This window comes from Protopterus annectens, chromosome 5.part0, assembly GCF_019279795.1.
Source record: "Protopterus annectens isolate FY-2018-M chromosome 5.part0, PAN1.0, whole genome shotgun sequence".
NCBI lineage: Eukaryota > Metazoa > Chordata > Ceratodontiformes > Protopteridae > Protopterus > Protopterus annectens.
This window is the reverse complement of record NC_056735.1, coordinates 111,218,139-111,242,914: the sequence shown is the minus strand read 5'-3', so window position 1 is coordinate 111,242,914 and position 24,776 is coordinate 111,218,139. Positions and strand designations below refer to the sequence as shown.

Below are 24,776 nucleotides of genomic sequence, written 5' to 3'. Positions count from 1 at the left end.
AAACAGAAGCATGGTACTTGTCTGTCCTACTACAGGAGTAGACCTGGAAACTGGGCAGCAGGTGCTGGCTGGTTTGCACTGCTGTTTAGGTGCTGGCTGGTTTGCACTGCTGTTTTATATCCTATGGACACTCAGTTAATGAAGATATAACAAACTAGATCACGCGGACAACAAAATTCCTGACAATCACTCTGCATGAAAGCAACCAGCATTCACGCTTCTGTATTATCTGTATACAATCAAACATTCTGTGTTATTTAATCTTATTAATTCAACTAAAATGATGCAAATTACAGACTGTATTACAAAGCATATGCATGCATATCTAGCCATTTCTTTTACATTCCAGCTATTAAAACGTCATTTGAGAGTAAGTGCAAGAAAGTTATTTTTGTGATTCTAGCAGCCTGTTAGACCTGGCCAACTACTGCAGTCAACCAGTAGATAATGTTTAAACACATACATTTTGCAGCCACTGGCATAAATGTGGATTTGGGGGCAAAACTGATAAAGAGTGGAATTTGTACACAAATTGTATAGCACCTTAGCAGTTATTGTGGCAGGTGGCACAAAAACGGTGTGAGCAATTAAAAACACACACACGATGCACAGACTCCCCATCCACATGAAACAAAGTTCATTCCTGTCTATATTCAAACACAACCTGGATCTATACATGGGAAACAGAAAACTTACCCGGGACTGCCACCTGTATTACTAATGCTTTATCTCATGCATGTGTCCCCTCAAATTATCTATGGTATAATCCCATTTATTCTCATAGGTTCATCGTAATTTACTAGGCTAATGACCACAAGGGCCTTTTTAAGCCTAGACATGCATCCCAAATCTCTGACAAGTTCTGGTACCCTTGATAAGTGTAGGCAGGGGATTGGAAGATGAACCATTTACAGGTTGCCTGTGTCCATTAGAGACACAAGTGCCAAACCAAGGATGAATTTCCTGTTCCCCTTCTAATTGTCTAAGTTACATTTGAATTGGGTTAGAGAGGAACTCTGCTTCACATGGATGGGGAGCCTGTTCCAGTCTCTGGGATACATACCTGCCTCTCCAGCAGGTCCTGTTTATAACACAAGCGAGGTTTAAGTCTTTAGAATAGGTAATTCTGGTGCTGTTTGCTTTGCTGATATGCAGAAGGTCCATCAGAGTGGGGTTTGACAATGCCTTGTATGCCAGGCATAGATCTCATTTTAACAGCTTGTAAGAGACAGAATAAAGGAACAGGACGTTGAGGCTGTCTGCACAGGACATTTTACTTATGCCCTGTATTCTTTTAGTGGGAAACCTCTGTGGACATTCCAATTGTTGGATATGCTTGTTAGGTACATTCCAAATGGGGCACTGTACTCAATGATAGGTCTAATGAATGCTGAATACAATGGAACAATGACTTTCTTGGACCTAGATGCCATACCTTTGTTTGTAAGTTGCACAACACAGAATGATTTCCTCACTAATGTAGACACATGATGGTCAAAGGCTAGATTATTTCCTGTGTGTGTCCCTAACTCCCTGACTACTGGATCACCTCTTAAGGTGTTGTTGTTAATATGGTAGTTACCAGGGGTGGATGACTTCCAGAATACTAGCATGCATTTTTGAGCATTTAGTTTTAGTCCATGGCTCTAACACCAGTTGCTTGTGTCAGCCCTTCCTGGAGAACATTTGTGTCAGTGTGGGATTCAATGACAGCTCCTAATTTGCAATCATCTGCAAATTTTGTCATCCAGAAACTACTGACATTGTCCTTGACTTCAGAGAAGTAAATGCCAAACAGGAGCAAGTTCCAAGGACCGATCCCAGAGAGACTCCACTTGTGGCTGGCCTCTTTGTCGAGGTAGACTCCCGAATTCTAACTTCCTGGGTCCGCTCTGTGAGCCAATTGGCTATCCACCAAGTGCCATACAAGTTTGTACCTAACCTCTTGAGTTTGTCAACAATGCCCAAGTGGAGCATTGTGTCAAATGCCTTAGCCAGGTCATGGTAGGCAGAGTGAACCATTTTGCACTCATCCATTGCTGTGGTGACCTTCGCAAAGAAGTCCACCAAGCTGAGTAGGCATGATCTGCCCTTGACAAAACCAGACTGGGTTGGGTCCGGTGACTGGAGGTTTATCATTATTGATCATTGCCGTGATAATTCTTTCCATGGCTTTGCATACAAGACTAGTAAGACTTATGGGTCTGTAGATGGCCAGCCTTTGTGCAGAGTGATGACTGTTGCTGTTCTCCATTAATGAGGCATGGAGGCTGTAGTTAAATAGCAGTTCCAGAGGGCCTAATAGGTCATGTTTCATGCTGTTTATAAGGCATCCTGGGAAACTGTCTGGGCCCACTGAAGCAGTGTTCTTGGCCTTAGAGCCTAGTGATAGCAGGAGGAGTTATATTTGATGGTACTACCTAAGGGAAGGTTGAGAGAAGACAGGGGTAAAGACGGAGATGAATTTACTGATCAGTACGTTTGCTATATCTTCTGTCTCTCTCTTTTTTTAATTTCTCCAAGTCTTTTGGGTTTCTAATACCATGACAGGAACGGACTCCATTCCTAAGTCAAGTACGATTAAAGTTCATGAAATTATTATTGTTTCAATCTTTGATGTCAGCCAGAAGTGCTCTTCGCAGCACCCACAATGTGCCCAGTAATGAGACTCTGGACGGGGTTACTTGTATTGGTAACATATCTAAATACAATTGTAGATTCTTTTTTATAAGACCCATTGTTGCTTCTTCTATTGGAACTGTCTGGGTATCTTTCTTCCACATTGCTATTGTTTCTGCCCTCAAATCCTGATATTTTATTACTTTGTGTCTCTCTGTACACAACACACTGTAGTCATTGGGTGTGGTGATTTCAATGATCAATGCTACTTTTGTATTCTTTTCATGGACCACTATATCTGGTTTTCTAGCATCTATCTTTTGAACTGTTGGTAATGCATGATCCCATGTGATGTAGTCTTCATCATTTTTGATGATGCTTTGTGGTTCCTATTTCCAGTGTTTTCCAGCCAGCCACTTCAGTACCATAATGTTTGCACAATCCCCAGTGCAACAGCCTTGCCACATTATTATGCCTTTCAGTATACAGTCCTTCTGCCATTATGTCATAACTGGCAACGAGGTGTACAACTGTTTCCAATTCTGTTTTACAAAACCTACATTTGTCTGTTTCTCCTACATGTTCAGTGGACTTTGCAAACCAACATGTATGTAAGCCCAGTATCTTGGGCCGCCAATATTAACCTTTCATCTCTTGGTTTGAATTCGACTCTCCTTAACCATTCCTGCATTCGATCCTGATCAACATGAGGTACTTCCAGAAGTTTTCTATACTTACAACTATACTTATGCATTTTCCACATTTCTTGCCTTCTCATCTGATCCTTCACCTTATATTTTTTTCTTTTGTTTTTTAGCACATTCAGTTGCTGCCTGATTTTATCCACTTCTGGTTTGATTTCCATTCCTGCTTGACGCAGATATGCTTCAGCTAAATTAAGCAGAGAAGTCATCTTACATTTATTCTCCTCATGTTTCAAAACTTTCACTACATTTGGGTCTTTTGAGGTAAGCAGATATGTACGCAGTTCCATGATTGCAGATCTATACATGTAATCAATTTAAATTGATTGTGACTCCACCAAGGTGGCTTGTTTTTTGAATTAGTTCTGTACTTCTTCCTGGTGGGTACAGTTGCCTCTATGCAGCTATTGATATGCTTGTACAAGGTTTCTGTGAACAGTTCTGCATAGGCAGCAGTGCTCTCAGGGTTAATGGGGGCTTGTAATTTTGCCAGGTTCTCACTTAAGAGTAGTTCCTGAATATTCCAGGGTTAGCTGGGGGTCCACGTTTTATTTTTACTTCAAAGGAGATCATTTTGTGGTCTGACCTTCCCAGGAAAGACATTAAACTAGGGGGTGGGGGGCAGCACTCCCCATATCAGTGAGAACCAGATCCAGTATGGTTGCACCCCTGGGTTGATGTATTGACAATCTGGTCCAGGGAGTGTGTGTTTATAAAATCCAGGAATCTCTGTGCCTGTATGCTTGGTGTTGGATAGGATTTCTAGTTAATAGTGGGGCAACTGAAGTCACCCATGAATATTTTTATTTATCTTACATTTGTTTACCGGGAAAGTCCAACTGGACACAGGCCTGTTTTCAGCTGAGGCCCGGGGAGAGAAGCTCCAGTTAAAATGCATATGTTTACATAAAAAAATATCATAAAATGCAAAAGAACACAAAATAGATGATATGAAAATCAGCAAAGCATTTTGTCTGTGTATAGCAAGTTAAAACATAGATGTCGTACAGCACCATAGCAATAAAGACAGTAACTTTTTGGAACATAGTTCCACATAGTACGTAGCAAGATGATAAACTAGATTTTTTTACATAATAATCTTGAGAGTATAGCAGTAATGCTTTGGCATGTCATAATTTTTACAGTATTTGGTGGCCAAGACAGCATGCTAACCTCCTACTGGTTGTTTAGCTGTAGAAGTCAGTCAGAAAAGAGTAAGTAAGCAGGTAAGAGAGTATCAGAGCCGAGCTGATGTGGCTAATTTAGTTGTGGATTAGTAGAAGTCAGTCAGAAAGGAGTAAGCAAGCAGGTATGAGAGTATTAGAGCCGAGATGACGTGGCTAATTTAGTTATGGATTATTAGAAGTCAGTCAGAAAGGAGTAAGTAAGCAGGTAAGAGAGTATCAGAGTCGAGCTGACGTGGCTAATTTAGTTGTGGATTAGTAGAAGTCAGTCAGAAAAGAGTAAGTAAGCAGGGTAAGAGAGTATTAGAGCCGAGCTGATGTGGCTAAGTTAGTTGTGGATTAGTAGAAGTCAGTCAGAAAGGAGTAAGTAAGCTGATAAGAGAGTATTAGAGCCGAGCTGACGTGGCTAATTTAGTTGTGGATTAGTAGAAGTCAGTCAGAAAGGAGTAAGTAAGCAGGTAAGAGAGTATTAGAGCCGAGCTGACGTGGCTAATTTAGTTGTGGATTAGTAGAAGTCAGTCAGAAAAGAGTAAGTAAGCAGGTAAGAGAGTATCAGAGCCGAGCTGACGTGGCTAATTTAGATGTGGATTAGTAGAAGTCAGTCAGAAAGGAGTAAGTAAGCAGGTAAGAGAGTATCAGAGCCGAGCTGACGTGGCTAATTTAGTTGTGGATTAGTAGAAGTCAGTCAGAAAAGAGTAAGTAAGCAGGTAAGAGAGTATCAGAGCCGAGATGACGTGGCTAATTTAGTTGTTACTAAGAAGCAGCATCACTGAGTACTTGACCTAGAATGACCTGGAGAAGTAAGGCAGAGTTGATTAAACATATTGTTTGGAGACTAAGATTAAAGCAGCGCTTCTCGTTGGTTAGATGGGTAGAAAATCTGAATGAGTGGATCTATATATGAAAACGTGGATTAATACTGAGAACAGCGAAGGAAATAGTAGGCATATAAGTGTTAAGGTGGGAACAAGTTGTTATTTGACAGTTTATCCTGGGGAGTTACAGGAGCATAACCAGTTATTCATAAAGTGTGCCTTGAGGAGCTTTCTGAGTTGTCCGGTGGAGGTACTGGAGGTCTGGTGGCTAGGTAGAGTATTCCATGCTTTTGAAATAAAGTAGCTGAAGAGCTATTTTCCAGCTTCATTATTATGTTTGATGACATCTAGGTGGTTCTGGGTACTAGATCTTATGGCTCTTGTCGCAGAATAAGGTGCAACTAGGTTCTGGAGTACTGGGGTTTTAGTTGGGTAGCAGTATAGCTTGTGTGCCAGTGTTAATTGGTTGAGTTTCAGTAGATGAGGCAGCTCTAGCCAATTTAGTTGTTTGAGTGCTATGCAGTGATGGGTCCTATATGGGGTTTCCATAGCAAATCTAGCAATCTTGTTACAACAAAATTCTAGTTTGTTTAGGTTGGACGTGCAAAGGTTGGTCAGTATTGGGGTAGTGGAGAGGAAGGTGGACAACAGATGTGTCCTGGCTATAGTAGATTTAGTTTGTCTAATGAGAAATGGTTTGTTCCGATAGGGGAGTCCGAGTTTTTTGTGAATTTTCTTGATAGTTTGGCTTATATGAATATCAAATCTGAGGTTGTTGTCTATTTCTACACCTAAGAGTTTGGTGTAGGAGGTGGGGGTGATCTTAGTATTGTTCACGGACATTATGGTAAAGCTGTCACATGAGGGGGGATTTACAAGGTCCGAAGATAAGAAGTTTTGTTTTGTTTGGGTTTAGGATAAGCTGGGAATTAGTGAACCAGGTCTCTGCTAGTGAGAAGCAATTTTGGGTTAGGGAGTGGAGGTCATGCAATGTGTGGGCTGCACATATGAGGGTGGTGTCATCAGCATATTGAACTAATGAGACATTGGGTGTGGCGGTAGAGAGCTGGTTAGTAAATTGAGAGAAGAGTAGCGGGCCAAGAATAGAGCCCTGAGGGATTCCTAAGGATACTGGTAGGAGAGGGGATAGTTGATTCTGCCACAACACTGCTTGTTGGTGCCCTGATAGGTAGTTTTTAAACCATGAGATAGACGGGATGCTGATGTTTAGGCTGGATAGTGTATTAAGGAGTTTATTATGGGTGACCACATTGAAAGCTTTGGACAGGTCTAGAAAAATGGCTGAAACTAGTTGTCCCTTGTTTCTATGGTGGTTGATTTGTGTTGGTAAAGGACATTAGAGCTGTGGTGGTGCTGTGGAAGGGTCTAAATCCATGCTGAAATTTGGATAGGAGACTGTTTTTTAGAAGGTAGTTCATTAGCTGTGTGTGAACAACTCTTATGTGGGAGATTTTCCATATAGTAGGTACCTTACCCTCTGATATTGATCTCTTATTAGAATAGCAACAGGATGGGTTATAGCTTCTGCAGCTAGCTGTAGTAGGTATTCAGCTGGTAGGTTGTCTGCAGCCAAGGTGGTTGGTTTAAGTTTATGAAGGAGCTTGACAATGGATTTGAGTGGGATTGAGTGTGGGCAGAAGTGGGAGTTATTATGCATGCTTGTGTTGTCTTGGGGGGAGGGTAAGTCACTGCAGCTAATTTTAGCTTGGGTTTCTGCAAGGGTCTGAACTGTTTCTGTGAAATATTTGTTAAACTGAGTTGGGATATTATCAAGGTTATTAACTGTAGCTGGTAATCGGGTTGCAGAAGTAAAGAGTTTATAGTGGACCAGAAATTTTGAGGGTTGTGAACATATTTTTCCTGGAGGTTTTGGTACTAGTTAATTTTGTCTAGTTTAACATGTTTTTTGGCTTTATTGCGGAGCTCTGTTTTTGTGAAACTGTATCGATGCTTTGTTCCTTTCTTTGAGAATGGAGTCAGGTGCCCTAGTTAGCCAGGGAGAGTACTTTGATTTAAATCCAATGGTTCTAGTGGGTTCGTGATGGTTTAGTGTTTGTAAGAAGGATGTGTTAAAGTAATGTACTGCTTTGTCTAGAGATAGTTGTGACAGTGGCTTCCAGTTGCAACGTTCAGAGCATTAATAAAGCTTTGTAGTTTAAAGTTCTTTTTGTTTCTGACTACTCTAAAGGATGTCTGGTTAATATGGCGAGTTCTTTTTCTAAAAAGGAAGGGAGGCTGATGGTCATTTAGGCTGTCTGGCAGACAGCCTACTTGGGATGCGAGTGAGGGATCGGATATAAGAATCCAGTCCAGAATGGACTGATGCTTAGATGTTTTATCAGTTCTAGTGGGGGGGGTTGAGATAAGCTGGGTAAACCCGTAAAGGTTGATGTGGGTAGATGGATAATATGGTACTGGGTCGAATGGTGAGTGCTTCCAATAAGTTTGAATACATGGCATGGATTTCCTGGGTCATAGAGGGGGATCTATTGCTTGCAAAGAAGTGATATTGGATTTTGCCTATGGTGATTTTAACATGGAGCAACTCAGGTTTATTGTCCTCTTTGACAAGCCTTGAGGTATTATATTTATTTTTGATGTAAAACAAGACACCTCCACCTTTGGTCTCTGTCTGTGTACTAGCTGGTCTAATTGTCTGGAAGGCATTATAACCTTGCACTGTTGGTGTGCTGCCTGCAGCTTTAAACCATGTCAGTACGACTGCACAGACGTCAGCATTCCCTAGGGTGAAGAGAGCTTCTAGGCAATGGAGCTTTTTGTTTAGACTCCTAGCACTGAGCAGTAATACCTTTAGATTTTCTTGTTTTTTATTTGCTATGTGGGACATACTTTCAGCTTGGCATTGCCTACAAAGGCACTATGGGGGAAGACACTGTTTGAACTAATGCTCGAAAGCCAAGAGGGGAGAGGTGCAGACCCATCCCTGGCAAAGCAGGTGTTGACCAGCTGCTTCCATGCTAATAAATATTGCACTCCCTTAGAATGACACCAGAAACTGACCCACTTATTAAAGTTAGTCATCTTTTGTTTGCATTACAACATTATCCATGGAGAAGGTAAAATGCTGCTGAATGCTAGGCTCATACCAGCCTAGGGCACACATTTGGAGAGCTCTACGATATCTCTCTTCTTATAGTCTATGGAGGTACATATCAGGTCATTTACACCCACATGGACTATGACTGAGTCATACTGCTACTTGTGGTCCATTGACCCGAGTGTGTGCGTAATGTGGCAGATCCTAGCCCCTGACAAGCAACTGACCGTGACTCTCTCCTTACTCAGCCTGGTGAAAGGGACATCAGCGTGTCTTACAATGGAGTCTCCAATGACCAGAATGTTGGATTGTGTGGTGGCTTGCCTTATGGGCTCAGAAGTAAAAGCTCCATGAGATGTGGCTTTATGTGTTGATGTGGGCATTGTTTTGAAGGAGTGCATTTGGAACTGCTGAGGGTATTTGTTATGTGTACTTCATCTAGGAGATATTTGGGGTTTAAGAAGGCTGTGCCTCGGCATATATGGGTCTATATATCTGCTTTGAATTGTGTGTGATGGGTGCAGCGTGTGCACTACTGAGAACCTTACTGACGTTAGGAGTAATTTTATGTGAGAGCTTTGCCTCCATTGACATTGTGTAAATACATCTCTCACATACCATTATCAGCTTGTTTAAGAATTAACTGGTTGTCAGTAAACATGAGTCAATTTCTACATTTCCTCAGAATGCCCATACCCACCAAGCTGGTAATGGAGATAGTGGTAAATTTCACATCCATGTCAACAGACCCTTTTGTATTGATTAGACAGTTGGACTGGGAATATAAAGCAATGTCAGGAGTATCCGATTTGCAACTCTAGGGACAGCGCTTGTCACTGCAAACTAGCTGTACTGTGTGCAACTAGGTATTGCTGAAATTTCAATTCTGCTTTTACAGGAAAAATGTCATTCAAGGTGTCTGTGTCTCTACAGGGCACTGCCAAACACTTGAGGGGAAACTAATAAGTAGACCCTGAAAATTTAAGGATGAAATATTTAAGCAGACATTCTGAAGTTAGAAACAAATCAAGCAGCACTAAATCATGTGAATGGCTACTACTAGTACTGGTTTCACCATAACTGGGATACAAAGCTCCTCTGCTTCTTCTCTCACCAGAAGCAAAACATTAGCACCAATTTCGACATGGGAAGCAGGCCACAGCCTGTTTGGTGATCCACAGTCTTGTCTCAGATGATGCAAGGGTCTGTAGGCTTATTGCAGATTTTTCCTGGTAGATGCCTTGAAGAGTAACCGGACCATACAGGAATGTCAAATACAGGCACTCACTGTCCAACCAGAAACAGTCTGGAATCAATGCACTCTGCTCCTTCCCTCACCAGGAGCAGAATATAAGCACAAATTCCAAGCTGTCACATATGAAGCAGTTACTAGGCTTTCTGGTGATCAGACGGGTCTAGCAAATAATGTCCTTGTTCTCCTCTCACCAAGAAAAAGCAGAAGCACTAATCCCAAAATGACTACTGAAAGGCAGAATGTGGGCTCCAATAATTGGTGGTATTGCAACAGATGCTGCAAATTTTAAAGGTAATATGGAAAAAAATGAGTTAATATCCTATGCACAGCAGTGAGCACTAAGCAGATATGAAAAAGGAGACAACTTATGCTTTAGTTGTCTAAGTGGAGAGCGAGCCACTAATTTTAAAAGAGCAAGATAGATTGAAAGGGGATGGGCAATTTGTGTTCTGGTTCTATGGAATACAGTGGGATGGGTGATATATTTAAATAGTTGAAGAGAAGTGATTTCACAAAATGATGATTTTGCACTTACTCACAAAAGCCAATCAAAGGGGAGAGAGAAGGAAATATGTGGTCAAATTAACACAAGGGGAAGGCAACTAGAAAAACAGTTGTGTTTAAGAACACAACAGCACCAGGTCAGGAGGGTGAGAAAAAGTTTCTGAGTGACTCACAATAGATACAGCTGTGTTTTTTTTCCCTAGTTTTAATATTTTTTGTTTATTTAACGTTTACCAGGAAAGTCCAACAAGGACAGAGCCTATTTTTAGCAGAGGCCTGAGGAAAAATGCTCTAGACACGTCTTTGTAACATGGGAGGAAACCGGAGCACCCCGGAGGAAACCCACACGAGCACAGGGAGGACATACAGACTCCACACAGTAGGTACCCTAGCCGAGAATTGAAATGGAGAACCTCTTGCTGTGAGGTGACAACATTAACTACTACACCACTGCACCATCATGCAATTAAAGGCAGAATAGAAGTAACACAGTGTACAGAAAACAAATCAGAGTATACAAAACAGAAGACGGTAATAAAGTAATACAAAATACAAGAAAGCAAAAGCAAACTAACTTTTCCCTCACAGCAAGCTGTGGCAGAGTCTGAGTGAGCTTTTCATTAGGGGTAACATATAATTACTGACCATAGGATGGGTAAGGCCAATTTGTAACCAAACAGGATAGGTTAATTTGAGCATAAAAGGTAAACTGGCTAGGCTTAAAATGCCCCTCCAGGGCAGCTAGCCTGGTACTTACCTATGAGCCTCTGTAGTTCAGATCTTACACAGGGGATAGACTTTTCAGAGGAGAGAAATTCAGAAGTCCTTTAAGAAGCTGTCTGACCAGGTGGTGGTGTGCGACACCCGTACCCTCCACTAGGTCATGATGTTAAGAAATGGCTGATATGTGTATCCTGTTACTGGGGACTGAGATCATTCTGGCATCTAACATAAATAAAGATCATGTGCAGGCTGACTGATGGATGTGAAATAAAGATAATGTGCAGGCTGACTGATGGATGTGATGCACAGTACTGTAGTACCAAAAAGTCAGACGTACTTCAACAGGGAGGAAAAAGTCTGGAATGTAAGGTTTTCCAGCAGTTTTAATAATCCCTCCACCCAAGCCGACAAATCTATCAGACTCAGGAGTTCTACATCAAAAGCCCTGCACGGAGGTGGAGCTGGTTATCACTTCAGTCCTGGAGGCTCTTCAGTTTACACCACAAAACCTTTCTTTACTGCCCAGGACTTTTAAGACTTGAAAGCAACTGGAGATGAGAATGAGTTCTAGTGTTTTCCCCTGAACTGAAAACTGCATGCAAAACTGCATAAGAAAACCTCATCAAAAACTAGGGATGCTTTACAGAACCAACAACTTTCTTATCAACAAAACTAAAGCTACACTTGTCACTACTTTCTCCTCCCCAGATTTCTTTACGGTGCTCCCATCCTTACTAACCTTCAGGAATCACAAAAATCAAAACCGGAACTATAATAGAGCTGCTAAATTTGCTGCAAATATCCCTTTCAGAAACCACCACAGTATAGCACTAAAAAGCCTAAATTCTTTACAACTACCCAATCATCTAACATATACCCAGCTTCTTACCACCTATAAACTACCCCAAATCCATCTTCTTGTCTAGCACTAAACAACATTCTACATAACTATGTTCCTAGTCAGTCATTATGATCCAATGACCAAAAAAGTACAGTTTTGTACCTACCATAAATGTAGATGTTCGAGGATCCACATTGCTGCAGTCCTAACTATTGGGGTAGTCCACTAATGCGCATGACCGATGTCATATCCTCAGTCTTTTCTTGCCCCAGATGTCAGAAGACCCTGAAAAGCTAAGGCCAAAACCAAAAATTCCAAACATACCTGCACCAAAAATATGTACAATATATACAAAATTACCAGAATATAACCTCACCTACACAACCACCCTTAAACACAGAGGGAAGGAGGGAGACTGCAGCAATGTGGATCCTCGAACATCTACATTTATGGTAGGTACAAAACTGTACTATGTTCTTCATTCCACATTGCTGCAGTCCTAACTATTGGGTAGAATCCCAAAGCAGAGGTAAGGGAGGCTGGCAAATCATAAGGAAGCAGGAACTGACAACATGCCTTGCAAAATAGCTGTGGCAAAACCAGCCCTAGACTTAGAGTAGAGAGGAAGGTGATAATGCTTAGAGAAAGTATGCACTGAACTCCAAGTAGCTGCCTCCAAAATATCCTTAGTGGCCACCCCTTAGAAATGCTGTAGAAGTGGCAGTAGCCCTAGTGGAATGAGGCCTAATTCCAGCTGGAATCTCCTTGCCATGATGGGAATAACAAAATGCAATGCAAAACCCAATCCACCTAGAAATAGTTTGTTTTGACACAGGCTTGCCCTGAACCCAAAGCAAAAGAAACAAACAACTGCTGAGACTGCCTAAAATCCTTAGTCCTGCTCAAATAATAACGCAATTGCCTGTGTACATCTAAAGTGTGCAAAATCTTTTCCCTTTATTTTGGGGATCTGCATAAAAGTAGGCAAATGAATAGTTTGGTTTAAAGCCACACTAGAAACCACCTTAGGCATAAAGGAAGGATTAGTAAAGATACCCTATCCTTATGAAAAATCAAAAAGGCTCTACCGCCATAAGGGCCTGCAACTCAGAAACCCTTCTTGCAGAAGTAATGGCCAACAAAAAGCAGTCTTCCATGACAAATATTTCAATTCAGCAGTAGCCGAGGCTCAAAAGGTTGTAGAGTAAGTTTCTCCAACACAAAATTGAGATCCCAAGCAGGAGTAGGAGCGGGGTCTTATATTCTTTGCCCCTCTAAGAAATTGCTTGAACAAAGGATAAACAATGGTGGGTCACAATCATAGTGAGCTGAAATTGCTGCAGCATGAATCTTAATGGAAGAGAAAGACAAACCTTTGTCCAATAACTCAGTAAGATATTGAAGAGCCACACTCAAATTAGGCTCAGAAATCTCCAAATTGTTTGCTGCACTCCAAAATAAAAATCTCTTCCATTTTTCCTTTCCTTGTACTAGGTCTTCTGGCTTCCATAATCACATTTAAAACTTGTTGAGGAAGTTGAGACCTGCTGTCTTTCAAAACAGAATATGCCAGGCTGTTAGATGAAGAGATTGAAGCTTGACATTGAGCAGGTGACCGTCCCTCTGAGACAACAGGTGTGGAATCAAGGGTAAAGGCCATGGAGGCTTCCTTACCAGACTCCTCAGTAATGGGTACCAGTGCTGCCGAGGCCAATCTGGAGCTATTAAAATCATCCTTGGCTTGTCTTGTCTGACCTTTAGAAGCACCTTTGGGAGAAGAGGCAGAGGTGGAAAGGCATACACATGAAGATTTTTCCAACTGAAAGAAAGAGCATCCACTTTCCAAGCTGTGTGATGAAACCTCTTTGTGCAAAACTTTGGCAGCTGGTGGTTTAGTGGAGAAGCGAACAGATCTATGTCTGGAGTTCCCCATGACACTGTCAATTTTGAAATACATGAAGATCCAGTTTCCACGGGATCCATGATTTGTCTGCTTAACACATCTGCTAAGGAGTTCTGTGCTAGAAACCTTGCCTGAAGAGTTAGTTGCAAGCTGCCATAAAATCATTGCTTGCCTGCACAATGGGTAAGAATGTGTTCCCCTTGTTTGTTGATGTACCACATGACAGTTGTGTTGTCTGTTAGAATCAACACCTGCCCTGGAAGAAGTAACTCCTTGAAAGCCATTAATGCAAACTGGACTGCTAACATCTCTTTCATGTTGATATGTAGATGCTGTAGTCTGGCAGGCCACTTGTCTTGTATCCACTTTCCATTTAGATGAGCTCCCCAAGCAATGTCTGAGGCATCTGTCGTTAGAATCTGACTGGGTCACAGAGAGTCCCTTGTTTAGGTGACATTCCTGAGCCCACCACAAAAATTCCTTTTGAATGCAAGGTATTATTTGAATGACAGTGTCCAAATCCTGGCAGTGCTGTGTTCATACATTTTGAGATACCATTGCAGCTTCCTCATATGCAGTTTGGCATTGGGAAGCACCAGAATACAAGATGCCATGAACCCTAAGGCTTGAAGGACTGTCCTTGCAGTCAGCCCGGACTGAAGAGATAGTTGATGGAAGTAACTGGAAAGATTCTTTTGTTTGTCCGGGGTTAAAAGCCATCTGGGCTGCTGTATTCAGTCTCACACCCAGAAAGCACATGTCTTGAGAGGGTACTAGACTGGACTTTATTTCGTTCACAGAATACCCTAGGCATCTTAGCACTGCTATGACATAATCCAAATGCTGTAGAAGGTCTTCCTTTTCTTGAGCTAGAATCAGGCAGTCGTCCAAGTAAGGATAGATTTGAATTCCTTTTAGCCTGAAGTAAGCTATCACTGGAGCCAGAACCTTTGTGAATACTCTGGGCGCAGTGGATAAGCCAAAGGGCAATGCAGAGAACTGATAATGAGAATTTCCAGCTCGATACTTCCTGCAACTTAGTCTTATAGGCACATGAAGGTAAGCTTCCTTGAGATCTAAAGTTACCATCCAGTGATCCTTGCCCAGCAGAGGTAAAAGCTGTTGTAACGTCAACATTTTGAACTTGGGAATGTCCAGATAAGTGTTGAGGAGAGATAAATCCAAAATTGGCCTCCACGTGTTCCCCTTCTTGGTACTAGGAACAGGCGAGAATAAAATCCTAGGCCCCTTTCTGGCACAGGAACTGGCTGAATGGCCCCTATGTGGAGCAACAGAGAAATTTGCTTGTGAGCCTCTTGTCTTTGTAGAGGAGGAATGTCTGGCATGCCTTTGAAAGGAGGCATGGTATGGAAATAAAACCTGTAACCGTGGTGAATGATATCCAGAACCCATCTGTCTTGGGTAATTAAATCCCAATTTTCTTTGAAAAGCCTTCCTCCCAAAGGTGCTGCCAGGCGAGAATGTACTGGCAGCTGAAAAGGCAGGTCATTGGGTCTGCAGGACTGACCCCTGCCCTCACCATAAGTCTGAGCAGGAACTCCTGTCCTAGGCCTAAAGAACCTTGAGCTCTGCCCCTAGACTGGGAATCATAAGCAGGATAAGTCCATCCCTTAGTAGGCCAATTTCTACTAAACTTGGAGGCTGCACCTGCAAAAATCCTTAACAGTTTGCATAGACTTAGCCTTGTCCTCCATTTTCTTTAAGACTGCTTCCACAGGCGAACCAAACAACACATCAGACTGCAAAGGAGCATCCAAAATCCTTGTTTTAACATGCTCAGCTAAATTCTGATCTCTCAACCAGGCATGCCTACGAAGAACAGAACCAGTGGCAGCCACCCTCGAGGAGGCCTGCACAGCATCAAAACCACATTGCAAGGAATGTTTACCCACCTGTTCAGACACATGAACTAAATCCTGCAACTCTTTACACTCAATACCTTCTGCCAGAGCATCCACCTTAGATTTCAATTGTGAAAGGAGATAATTCTGATATTTTAACATGTGAAACTGACAATTTCATGGCTAAAGTGGAAGAAGTATACACTTTCTTTCCCCATCTATCCAAAGCCCTTGCCTCTTTATCAGGAGGAACAGGATTTTTAACAACAGAGGCCTTCACACCTTTAGGCCCCTGAGAGACAGTTTCCGGGTCTGCCCTAGGACTCTTAAAAGATACTTATGAGCTTCAGGCACCCTATAGTACCTATCCGGTTTAACTGGGGCAGGAGGCAAAGAATCAGGATTGAGGGAAGCCTCTGCAAAACATCTTCCACCACATTCAGAACAGGAGGTATAGCTAAAGGCCTATGCTGGGGTAAAACAAGAATTCCCTAAGCCTCTTCCTGGAATCAGAGAAATCTTGACCTTCCCATTTAAAATGCTCCCTCATGGAATGCAGAGTCTCTGAAAATGAAAAATCCTCAGGAGGAGAAGCTGAAGGAGTAGAATCATCCACATCAGAATCAGAATAAGGAGGATACTCCTGCAAGTCTTCAAAGCCTCCGAACATTGCTCAAAACTCTCAAACTCAGGTTCCACCCTAGGCCTCTTATCAGGAGGGGCATAGAACCTCTAATCATAGTAATCAAATCCTCTGCCATTTTAAGCATATGTTTCTTAGGCAAAGACCCTGAAGCACTAGGAGAAACCCCACTGAAGTTAAACTTGGCCTGCCTCTCAAAGAAGCCTTGGAAACAGAAGGGGAGGCTCTAACCACCTTAGGAAGAGAGGGAAGAACAGCCACCTGAGAAGCCCCTCAGCCTGGCCTACTTCCTGGATACATCCTGTAACAGTAAAGTCTCTCCCTGAGACTCCAAAGAAACACCTGGCAAAACCTCCGGCTCCACTGAGCCTTCTAAAGATCCAACGCCTGGGACTGTCGGTTCTTCCACTCCAGGCTTTGCTGCTTTGTCCTTTATAATTAAACTAACCTGGCACAGTCTAACCTTCTCTTAATAGTGGCCCTAAACAAGGTATACACAAAGTATGGTAATCCCTATGAGGTATCTGTTTCCCACAAGAAATACAGTTATTCACTTTTTCTGACATCCGGTTAAATACTGAGGCAAGAAAAACCAAAATATTCAACTTTGATTCTCTGACTTCAGAAACTTTCAGAACGCCAACCTAATTGCTTCTGCATCGGACCATGTGGCAAAAGACTGAGGATATGCCAATAGTTAGGACTGCAGCAATGTGGAATGAAGAACATCTCCAGTCTGTCCACAGACCAATCAAAATCTGCTGGCACTGCCTGTACTAGTACGATGCTCATAAGGCTTGGAATTCCACATCTCTATCTATCAGGTCAATACCCTCCCTACTATCCTTCAAAACCATTCTAAAATACTTCCTAGCCAAAAGCTGTCTCTGTTCTTGCTCAACACCAGGATAAATTATATGCATAAATATGGAGAAATATCTATTTCTCCTTACTTTACTTCCTTACTTCTATCAATTTCTCTTCCCTGGCTTTCTCTCTAAATATACCACAAGCCTGTTTTTCTCTCACTTCACATTAGAATTCTAGTTTGTATTACACTAACTTACCCTTAATTTTTCTTTAAAATAGTTATAATTTCTCTGTTAAATCATTATCATACAAATTGCATCTGTTAACCAATTTTTTTTTTTTTTTTAACATTTGTTGATCGGGAATGTCCGACTAGGTTCCACAGAGCCTGTTGTCAGCGGAGGCCCGGGGAGAAATGCTCCAGATGTTTTCGTATTATGCCTAATTTGGTGTTATTACTTAAACTGTAGTTGTTTTTTGTATTATTTTTAAAGCCTGTAAAATTACTCTTCTTAAAACGTTTTGTAATACTTTGGAACTTTTTTCCCCTGGGCCTTTGCTGAAAAAAGGCTCCTACCCAGTCAGACTTTCTCAGTACTCAAATATCAATAAATAAAACTCTGGCATTAAGCATGAAATCAACAGAAATGTGTGTACACAAACCTCCTTGCTGCATAATGACTTCCTACATCAAACATAAAAGAGAAAGGACATATTCTCAACAGCGGCAAATAGTGTGACTTCCAGACAGCCCACTTCTAGCAGACCCTGCCCAGACAAGAACCCTGAAACCACATTTCCAATTAGGGAATGAAGGAGCAACCCAAAGCATCCCCTCGACTGTTCACTTCCATGGGGATGTTGCCCTTGACTCTCACCCACTACCACATGAGCACTGTCTCCTTCTGCAGAAGATAGGACTTTGTGCCCCATCAGCTTGTTTGCTTTAGACAGTGCATACTGGAATGTTTTTCTGACTGGTCAAAGCAGCAGCTTCTTTAAGGTCTTTAAAACCAGCACAGTACTGCTTTAAGCTCTAACTGGTTCATGATGAGCCTTTTTTGTGGTGGTGGTGGTGGGGTATACTCCTTGTATCATGTGACAACCTACATGAGCTCTTTAGTCCACACCTAAACATCTATCAGAATCTTTCAGGGATTCAGTTGCAAAACAGGGAAACTTCACCAGAAAATCAATGGAAACTGTACGGTACTCCAGAGTTCAGTGGCAACTAACTGACACCAGAGGCATTTCAGTATATGGCAGCTATGAAGTTTCTCCAATGCATCACTAACATCTTCAAGAGTGCAAGCAGTATCATGAAGATAGTCAATGATGCAGCAGATTCTGAATTCGGATTGTGTAGTGTATCCTTACCAATGTGGCCAAGGATATGACCTTCTGGGCACTTCTCTAAGGCTAGAAATGACAAACAACAGGGTGCGTTTAACTGTATGTCACTAAAGGCCTCTTTCAGAGCAGGAGTCAGAAAGAACATTTCTCCAACTGATGATGGTTCCAAGGTATTGCAAATAATTAGCACATCCAGTAACCTCACACAAGAGGACATCTAAACAGTGGTACCAGCAGCAAACCACCTAAGTATATAAAATCAGGACATCTTTCTCCTTCAAGCAAAACTTCAGTCACCATAGTCAACATTTTGATTATGGTAGCTACAGTCAAAATTTTGGTGAAGACTTGAATATGAATTTTTTTTTAAACTAGAAGTAATGATTACCCACAGCCAACTAAAGGAATTTCCTATATAGACCCCAAATATTTATATGCCAAAGACAAACAATCATATCTAGTGGCACCATCCAAGCATCTTATAACAGCAATGATAGGATTTCCTGTATGGTCACCATGTAGATGATGGTATAATGAATATGATGGTTAAAGCTGTTGAGATCCAGAGATTATCCACCTCCTACAGGACCAGCGAGGAATTACAGCAAAACCCCTAACTCGCCTCCAACACCAGAAATATCCCTATAGTCCCTCAAACAGTACAGTCCATGTCTGACCTAAGAAATCTGGTAAACTGACTGGTCTACCAAGCAGAGTTATTTCTTGGGGAAGATTGGTAAGCTCCAAAATGTGGCCTACAGAAACCACATCCACAAACCACTGACTCTCTATAGCAGGACAACCTCTGAGAAATGTTTCTCCACAGGCAGTCCACAAATGTAGTAATGATCGTGGTAGTGTAGCCAGTGGAGTCATCCTTTTGGGTAAGCTAAGTGGTACTGAAGGAAAGTGAACAACTTAACAGTCGAGAGTCTTACTCAGGTGACATGGAGGCCTAATCCTATTTTATAGGTACTCAGAACTAGAACAGAAGCAAGCAGAACAGGATGAATGTCATAACGACCATCCAAAAAGGTAACAACGTCTTCCCTTTTATGGAGATCAAGGATCATATTTGTGATGGACTGGATGAATCTCATCGTGCACAAAAAAAGGCACCCAAAATCTTGCTCCTCCATCCAGGGGATAATCCAAGCCACACCACCAAGAACATTTATACTCCCAATTCCTGGGCCTTAATCAAAACAGCCAAACAATCAATATTCCAGTGACAGACACATAATCCCACTGTGAAAGCCAGATACAATGCATTATGAAGATCTTCCCCGAGACCAAACTTGGGAAGGTCTTCATGCTTATACAGAGCTTTTCAGACCAAGGGGGACTGGAATTGGGACAGGTGAGATGAGTAGTTGAGGACCATGAACCCCAAAACTGAACAGTAACAAAATGCCTTGCCACACATGTCCAAAGAATTAGACTACATAGCTTACAGCAAGTTGGCAAAATAAGTGCACATATGCAACCTACTATGGAGAAATAAGATCACAGAGGAGTCAGTATGAGGATGCCTGGCAAGCTACCCTATCTACTTAGGAGGTAACATTTAAAGGGCATCGATCATGTTAGTAGAGCCTCAAGGCTGCTTTGATAAATTCCAAAATTAATGACTCCAAGAGAGGGATAAACTCAGGGCTCCTCCATCTTTCTCTACCAACAACTAAGCTGAATTTTTCTGAGAAAGTTATTAACTACTTGGGTCCTGTGCAGATTCTTTTTCATAAGTGTTGGAGCACCTGCAAAAGAGGAGTTATGTAGCAGACAGGAACATGGTGATCGACCCATTGTCCTTTGGATCTGCTACATCACCACAGAAACTGAAGACTAAGGGAGTACTACACCATCTACTACCAATGGCAGCATGCGAACATGCATAAGAATGTGAAAGACCCATGCCAGCCATCTCAACACACAGAAATAGCACCCGATGATCTTCCAGCTAAAGAAAGCATGCCTTACATTCAACCATTTGTCAGGTCTGAAGTAAATTTCAGAAGAGACTCCCTGATAGTGTGCTTCTGCCCCGCTTGTTCTCAGACTTCAATGCATAAGTTCTGCTTTATGATGACCTACTGAACCCTTCCAGGCTAGGATCTACAGGCCAAACCAGGTCTGGGGGAAGCACCCTCCAATTTGACAAGCACCAGTCCATTCTCTGTCTGAATGCCTCAAGAAACCACTCTCAGGGATCAGGGTGGCTGAATACAGGTGCCAACTGACCATCTGACAGGAAGATGGTACAAGAATTTAGGGATGCCCCCATCCCCTGATACAGGGCAAAGATGTACTTTCCCCAAAGACCTTATCCAAGAAAAATGTATCATGGCAGAAGTTCTTGACAACAGAAGGTAAGCTCACCGCCTGCAGGGTTGTGGATTGCAGAGTACCGTAGCTCACCACTTGCAGGGTTGTAAGTAGCGACGTACTGCAGCTCGCCACTCACAGGGTTGTAAGTAGGAGAGTACTGCAGCTCACCACTCACAGGGTTGTAGGTAGCAGAGTACTGCAGCTCACCACTTGAAGGGTTGTGGGTAGCCAAGTACTGTAGCTCACCACTTGCAGGGTTGTAGGTAGCGGAGTACTGCAGCTCACCACTCACAGAGTTGTGAGTAGGAGAACACCATATTTATTTTCCAAAGGGTTGGGCTTTAACCTGCTCTCAAATTTCGGCCTTGTGGTAATGTTCTGACTTATGTAGAGGGCTACAAGAAGGACCCTTAGGACCCTTCTATCAGTCTTCACAGGAGTTTCTGAATGTCACCATTTTCTTAGTCATGAAACAGGCCGATACCTCATCTTCTCCCTTTTCTGCCTACAAGTTCCTGGGTTCAACCTCTGGTTCTTGTGGCAGTTGGTATGCTGTAATATTCCCTGAAACAAAGAGACAATGCAGATGTAGGTCCTGACTGATAATCTGACAGGCACTGAGAGACTTACTGTGCTACTGGTGCGAATGCAAAGTTTTAATGATGGCAATAAGGACAGCGGCCTAAAATTAACACGCTATTCAAAAGAACTGACAGGCACTGAACGTATGTGTGCATGGATGGTGTTTTTTGAAACGGTGCAAATCAATACAGAGGCACAATCATGTGCTGAATTCTAACTAACAAAGAAGAAATAGACAACCAAGTACTATCACCAAGAAGGGACGCCAACTTTAGACTTTCTGTCTGTTTCAGTTTATATCTCAAATACTATTATTTTCTTATCTGGGTCTCTGCCTTCCATTCTAAACATTTTTGCAAGTATAATCTCTGTAACATGACTTTGCCGCAGCTCCATAGTTACCATTACTCTCAGTTTAAATTCCAGTGTACTGCTCAAAGTTGCCTTACACACTATGTGTATTACCTCAGCTCTTTCCATTTCTTCCTGCCTCTGTCATGTGCTACTACTCCATTAAGGTCAGGTCAATATCTGGCTTGACAAATTCTTGTAAAATCTAACACACAAACTGTAAATAATGGATATATTTTTACAGTGCTGATGAAGACTTTATATTTTAGGAGTACAGATTACTCAGCATCATTATCATATAACAACAAAAATAATAAAAGATAAAGACCAAGACAAATATTTACAACAAGAGCTGGCGCATGTGTTTTTTTTTTTTTTTGGGGGGGGGGTCCTGGCTTGTTACAGGCTGTACAAGTGAGGGTAAGCAGTTCCACATAACATCAACCTACTGAAATACTATTTGGAACAAGAAGGCATTGTGAAGCCAAAAATGTAAATAAATTCATAACTCACACATGCAATTTGTGCAGATTAAGGACTGCAAAAAAGTGCAAGGCAGCATTATATGATTATTTTAAATCCATTTACCTTTCTTCTCTTATTTGCCTCACTCTTTCTGCCCTTTCCTGTTTTTCTTGTTCCTCTTGTGCTCTTTGTTCAGTGGTATCTTTTACTACTCGACTATTTATGGCATCGTAGTCTTTACCTATGGTTCCCAAGAGCCAGTTTAGACCTTTCTTTATCGATTTGTCAAGCTTTTTCCCAGTACCAAGAATGGCTGAGCATGGTTCCTACAATCATCACAGAATGAATAACCATCAAATTTTAATCAGATTAGTACAGTAATAAAATTTTAACTACTGCAGACTATCAGAATCCCAGCACATTTCCAATCTACCTGCAGTGTAATAGAACTGGACTCTACATTTTGAAAAAAGAAATATGTAAGTTTAAGTAAAGGTTTGTGCTTTACTAAACAGGCTGAATCCTTAATGTCTGACAGAATGAGTTGTACAACACTTTCTTTAGAAGAGTTATAGTAACATGAAATTGTGATCAGTAGTTAACATTCATGTCACACACACACACACACACACAATGTCCACCTCATTTTCTATAGTTACTTTAATTATACATTTGTTACAGCAGTGATACAAGATCAAGAGGTTGTTACCTGCTCTTGACAATAGCAGTTTTATACAAAAACATAAGTTCATAGGTTCATACTAGGCTATCTGCCCTGGGGCAATTATAAGCCTAGCGCGATTCTGTATGGCTTACGCCACCCCTTGATTTGAGTATATTGTGCCCTTTTTAAGGTTTAGTTTACTGTGCCTCTGTCTAATAGTGACACGGGAGTAATCCCTGGGACAAACCTTCGATCCCCCATGAATATAACACACACGTGTAAAAACAGTCAGGAGGAAAATAAATGTGCACAGTAAAATTTGTGACTTTGAATTCAATTCAAGAAAGAAATTATTAAAGTTTTCAGAGAAAAAGACTGCCAACACACCATGAAAGGCAGTACCCAGAAGCACTGCCCTAGTACCAAACATTTCATCCCTGTTGAGGTTAAAAAAATCAAGAAGACAATTTTAGTGCTCCACTGTGATTGTAATGTGATGTTAAATCAGTTGTTTACACCTGCAAATGTCACAATCATACTCTTAATAACTCAGACCACTAAGCCTCCAGCACCAAAACTCATAAATGCCCTTTACCTTGTACTGTGTGTATGTGTGCTGCATATGCATGCAGAGAAGAGACGTGCGATTTTGTCCATTTCTACATGAATACATCATATATTGAAACAGTTAAAGCATTATAAAAAGAAGTTATGTACTCACCATAACTTTCCATCTGAGTAGGTAACTTCATTTGTCAGCAACCTGTGGGTATCGGATCCGAGCCGGCGGCTTTCCTAGCCAAAGATCCAAGCTCCAAGCTCCTCACCCTTACCCATAATGCCCTGCCATCTCCCTCTAACCCTCAGATCGAGTTTGTCATAATGTCATACAGAATTACTATAACACAAGAAAGGAATACTGAACGTCCCACTTGATGTCATCTGGAAGTGACGTGTCCTGATCCTTCAAGAACGAACTAAGGGTTCGGGGGATGGAGGGAAGGTTGGTTGCTGACAAATGAAGTTACCTACTCAGATGGAACGTTATGGTGAGTACATAACTTTTTTATCTGAAGTAGTTAATTTCATTTGATCAGCAACTTGTGGGACAGAGTCCCCAACTACCAAAAAAAAAAACTTGGGAGGTCCTCATGGAAGGATATTCCGGAGCACTGCAGAGCCTAAAGATGCGCGCCCTCTGGATATTAAATCCAATTTATAATGCGTAATAAAGGTATGAGAGGAAGCCCAGGTAGCTGCTGAGCAAATGTCATCCAAAGAAACCTTTGACCAGAAAGCAGCAGAAGTAGCCATAGATTGGGTAGAATGGGCTCGAACCCTCAGGGGCTCAGGACAACCAGAGCTTTTGTATGTGAGGAGGAAGCATTGAGAAATCCATCTAGCTAAGGTTACTTTAGTCACTGGTTTACCCAGACAGGATTTAGCAAATGACACAGAGTTGATCTGATTTTCGAAGTTCAGCTGTTCTGTTTAAGTAAAATCGCAACTGTCTATGAACATCCACACAATGAATTCTATACTCTCCTTTGTTTTGATAATTAGGAAAAAAGACAGGTAGATTGATGGATTGGTTGATGATGACTTCTGTAGCCACTTTAGGCAGAAAGGAGGGATTAGTCCTGAGGGAGACCCTGTCTTTATGAAAGATGATGTATGGAGGCTTACTGCAAAGAGCGTGAAGTTCCGATATCCTCCTAGCTGAGGTAATGGCAATCAGGAAGGCCGTTTTCCAAGATACATATTTTAAGTTGACTGAAGCCGCGGGTTCAAAGGGGGGACCAGTGAGGGCCTGAAGAACTAGGGTTAGATCCCATGGAGGAACTGCATCTTTAACAGGGGGTCTTAACAGGAAAGTTCCTTTCAGGAATGTCTTGCAAATCTTGGAGGAAGCTAAGGGGCCAAAACTGTTTCCAACGTGGAAGTGAGAAATAGCTGCCAATTGAACCTTAACAGTAGAAGAACTAGCCCCTTGATGAAAAATATGGGATAGAAAGTCGAGGACTGCTGGGATAGGAGCCGTAAAGGGATCCAAATTCCTATGCTCTGCCCAGATATAAAAATGCTTCCATT

The 24,776-nt window shown here is 41.8% G+C and overlaps 1 protein-coding gene across 2 annotated transcripts in view; it reads right to left on the bottom strand.

The window, feature by feature from the left end:
• Positions 1-24,776, bottom strand: part of ARL13B (ADP ribosylation factor like GTPase 13B) — a 1,170,737-nt gene that overhangs the window by 367,319 nt on the left and 778,642 nt on the right. For both annotated transcript variants that reach the window (XM_044072157.1, XM_044072156.1), the window contains exon 6: positions 22,145-22,347. In XM_044072157.1, the coding sequence (XP_043928092.1) occupies positions 22,145-22,347 (203 nt within the window). The remainder of the gene's footprint in view (positions 1-22,144; positions 22,348-24,776) is intronic.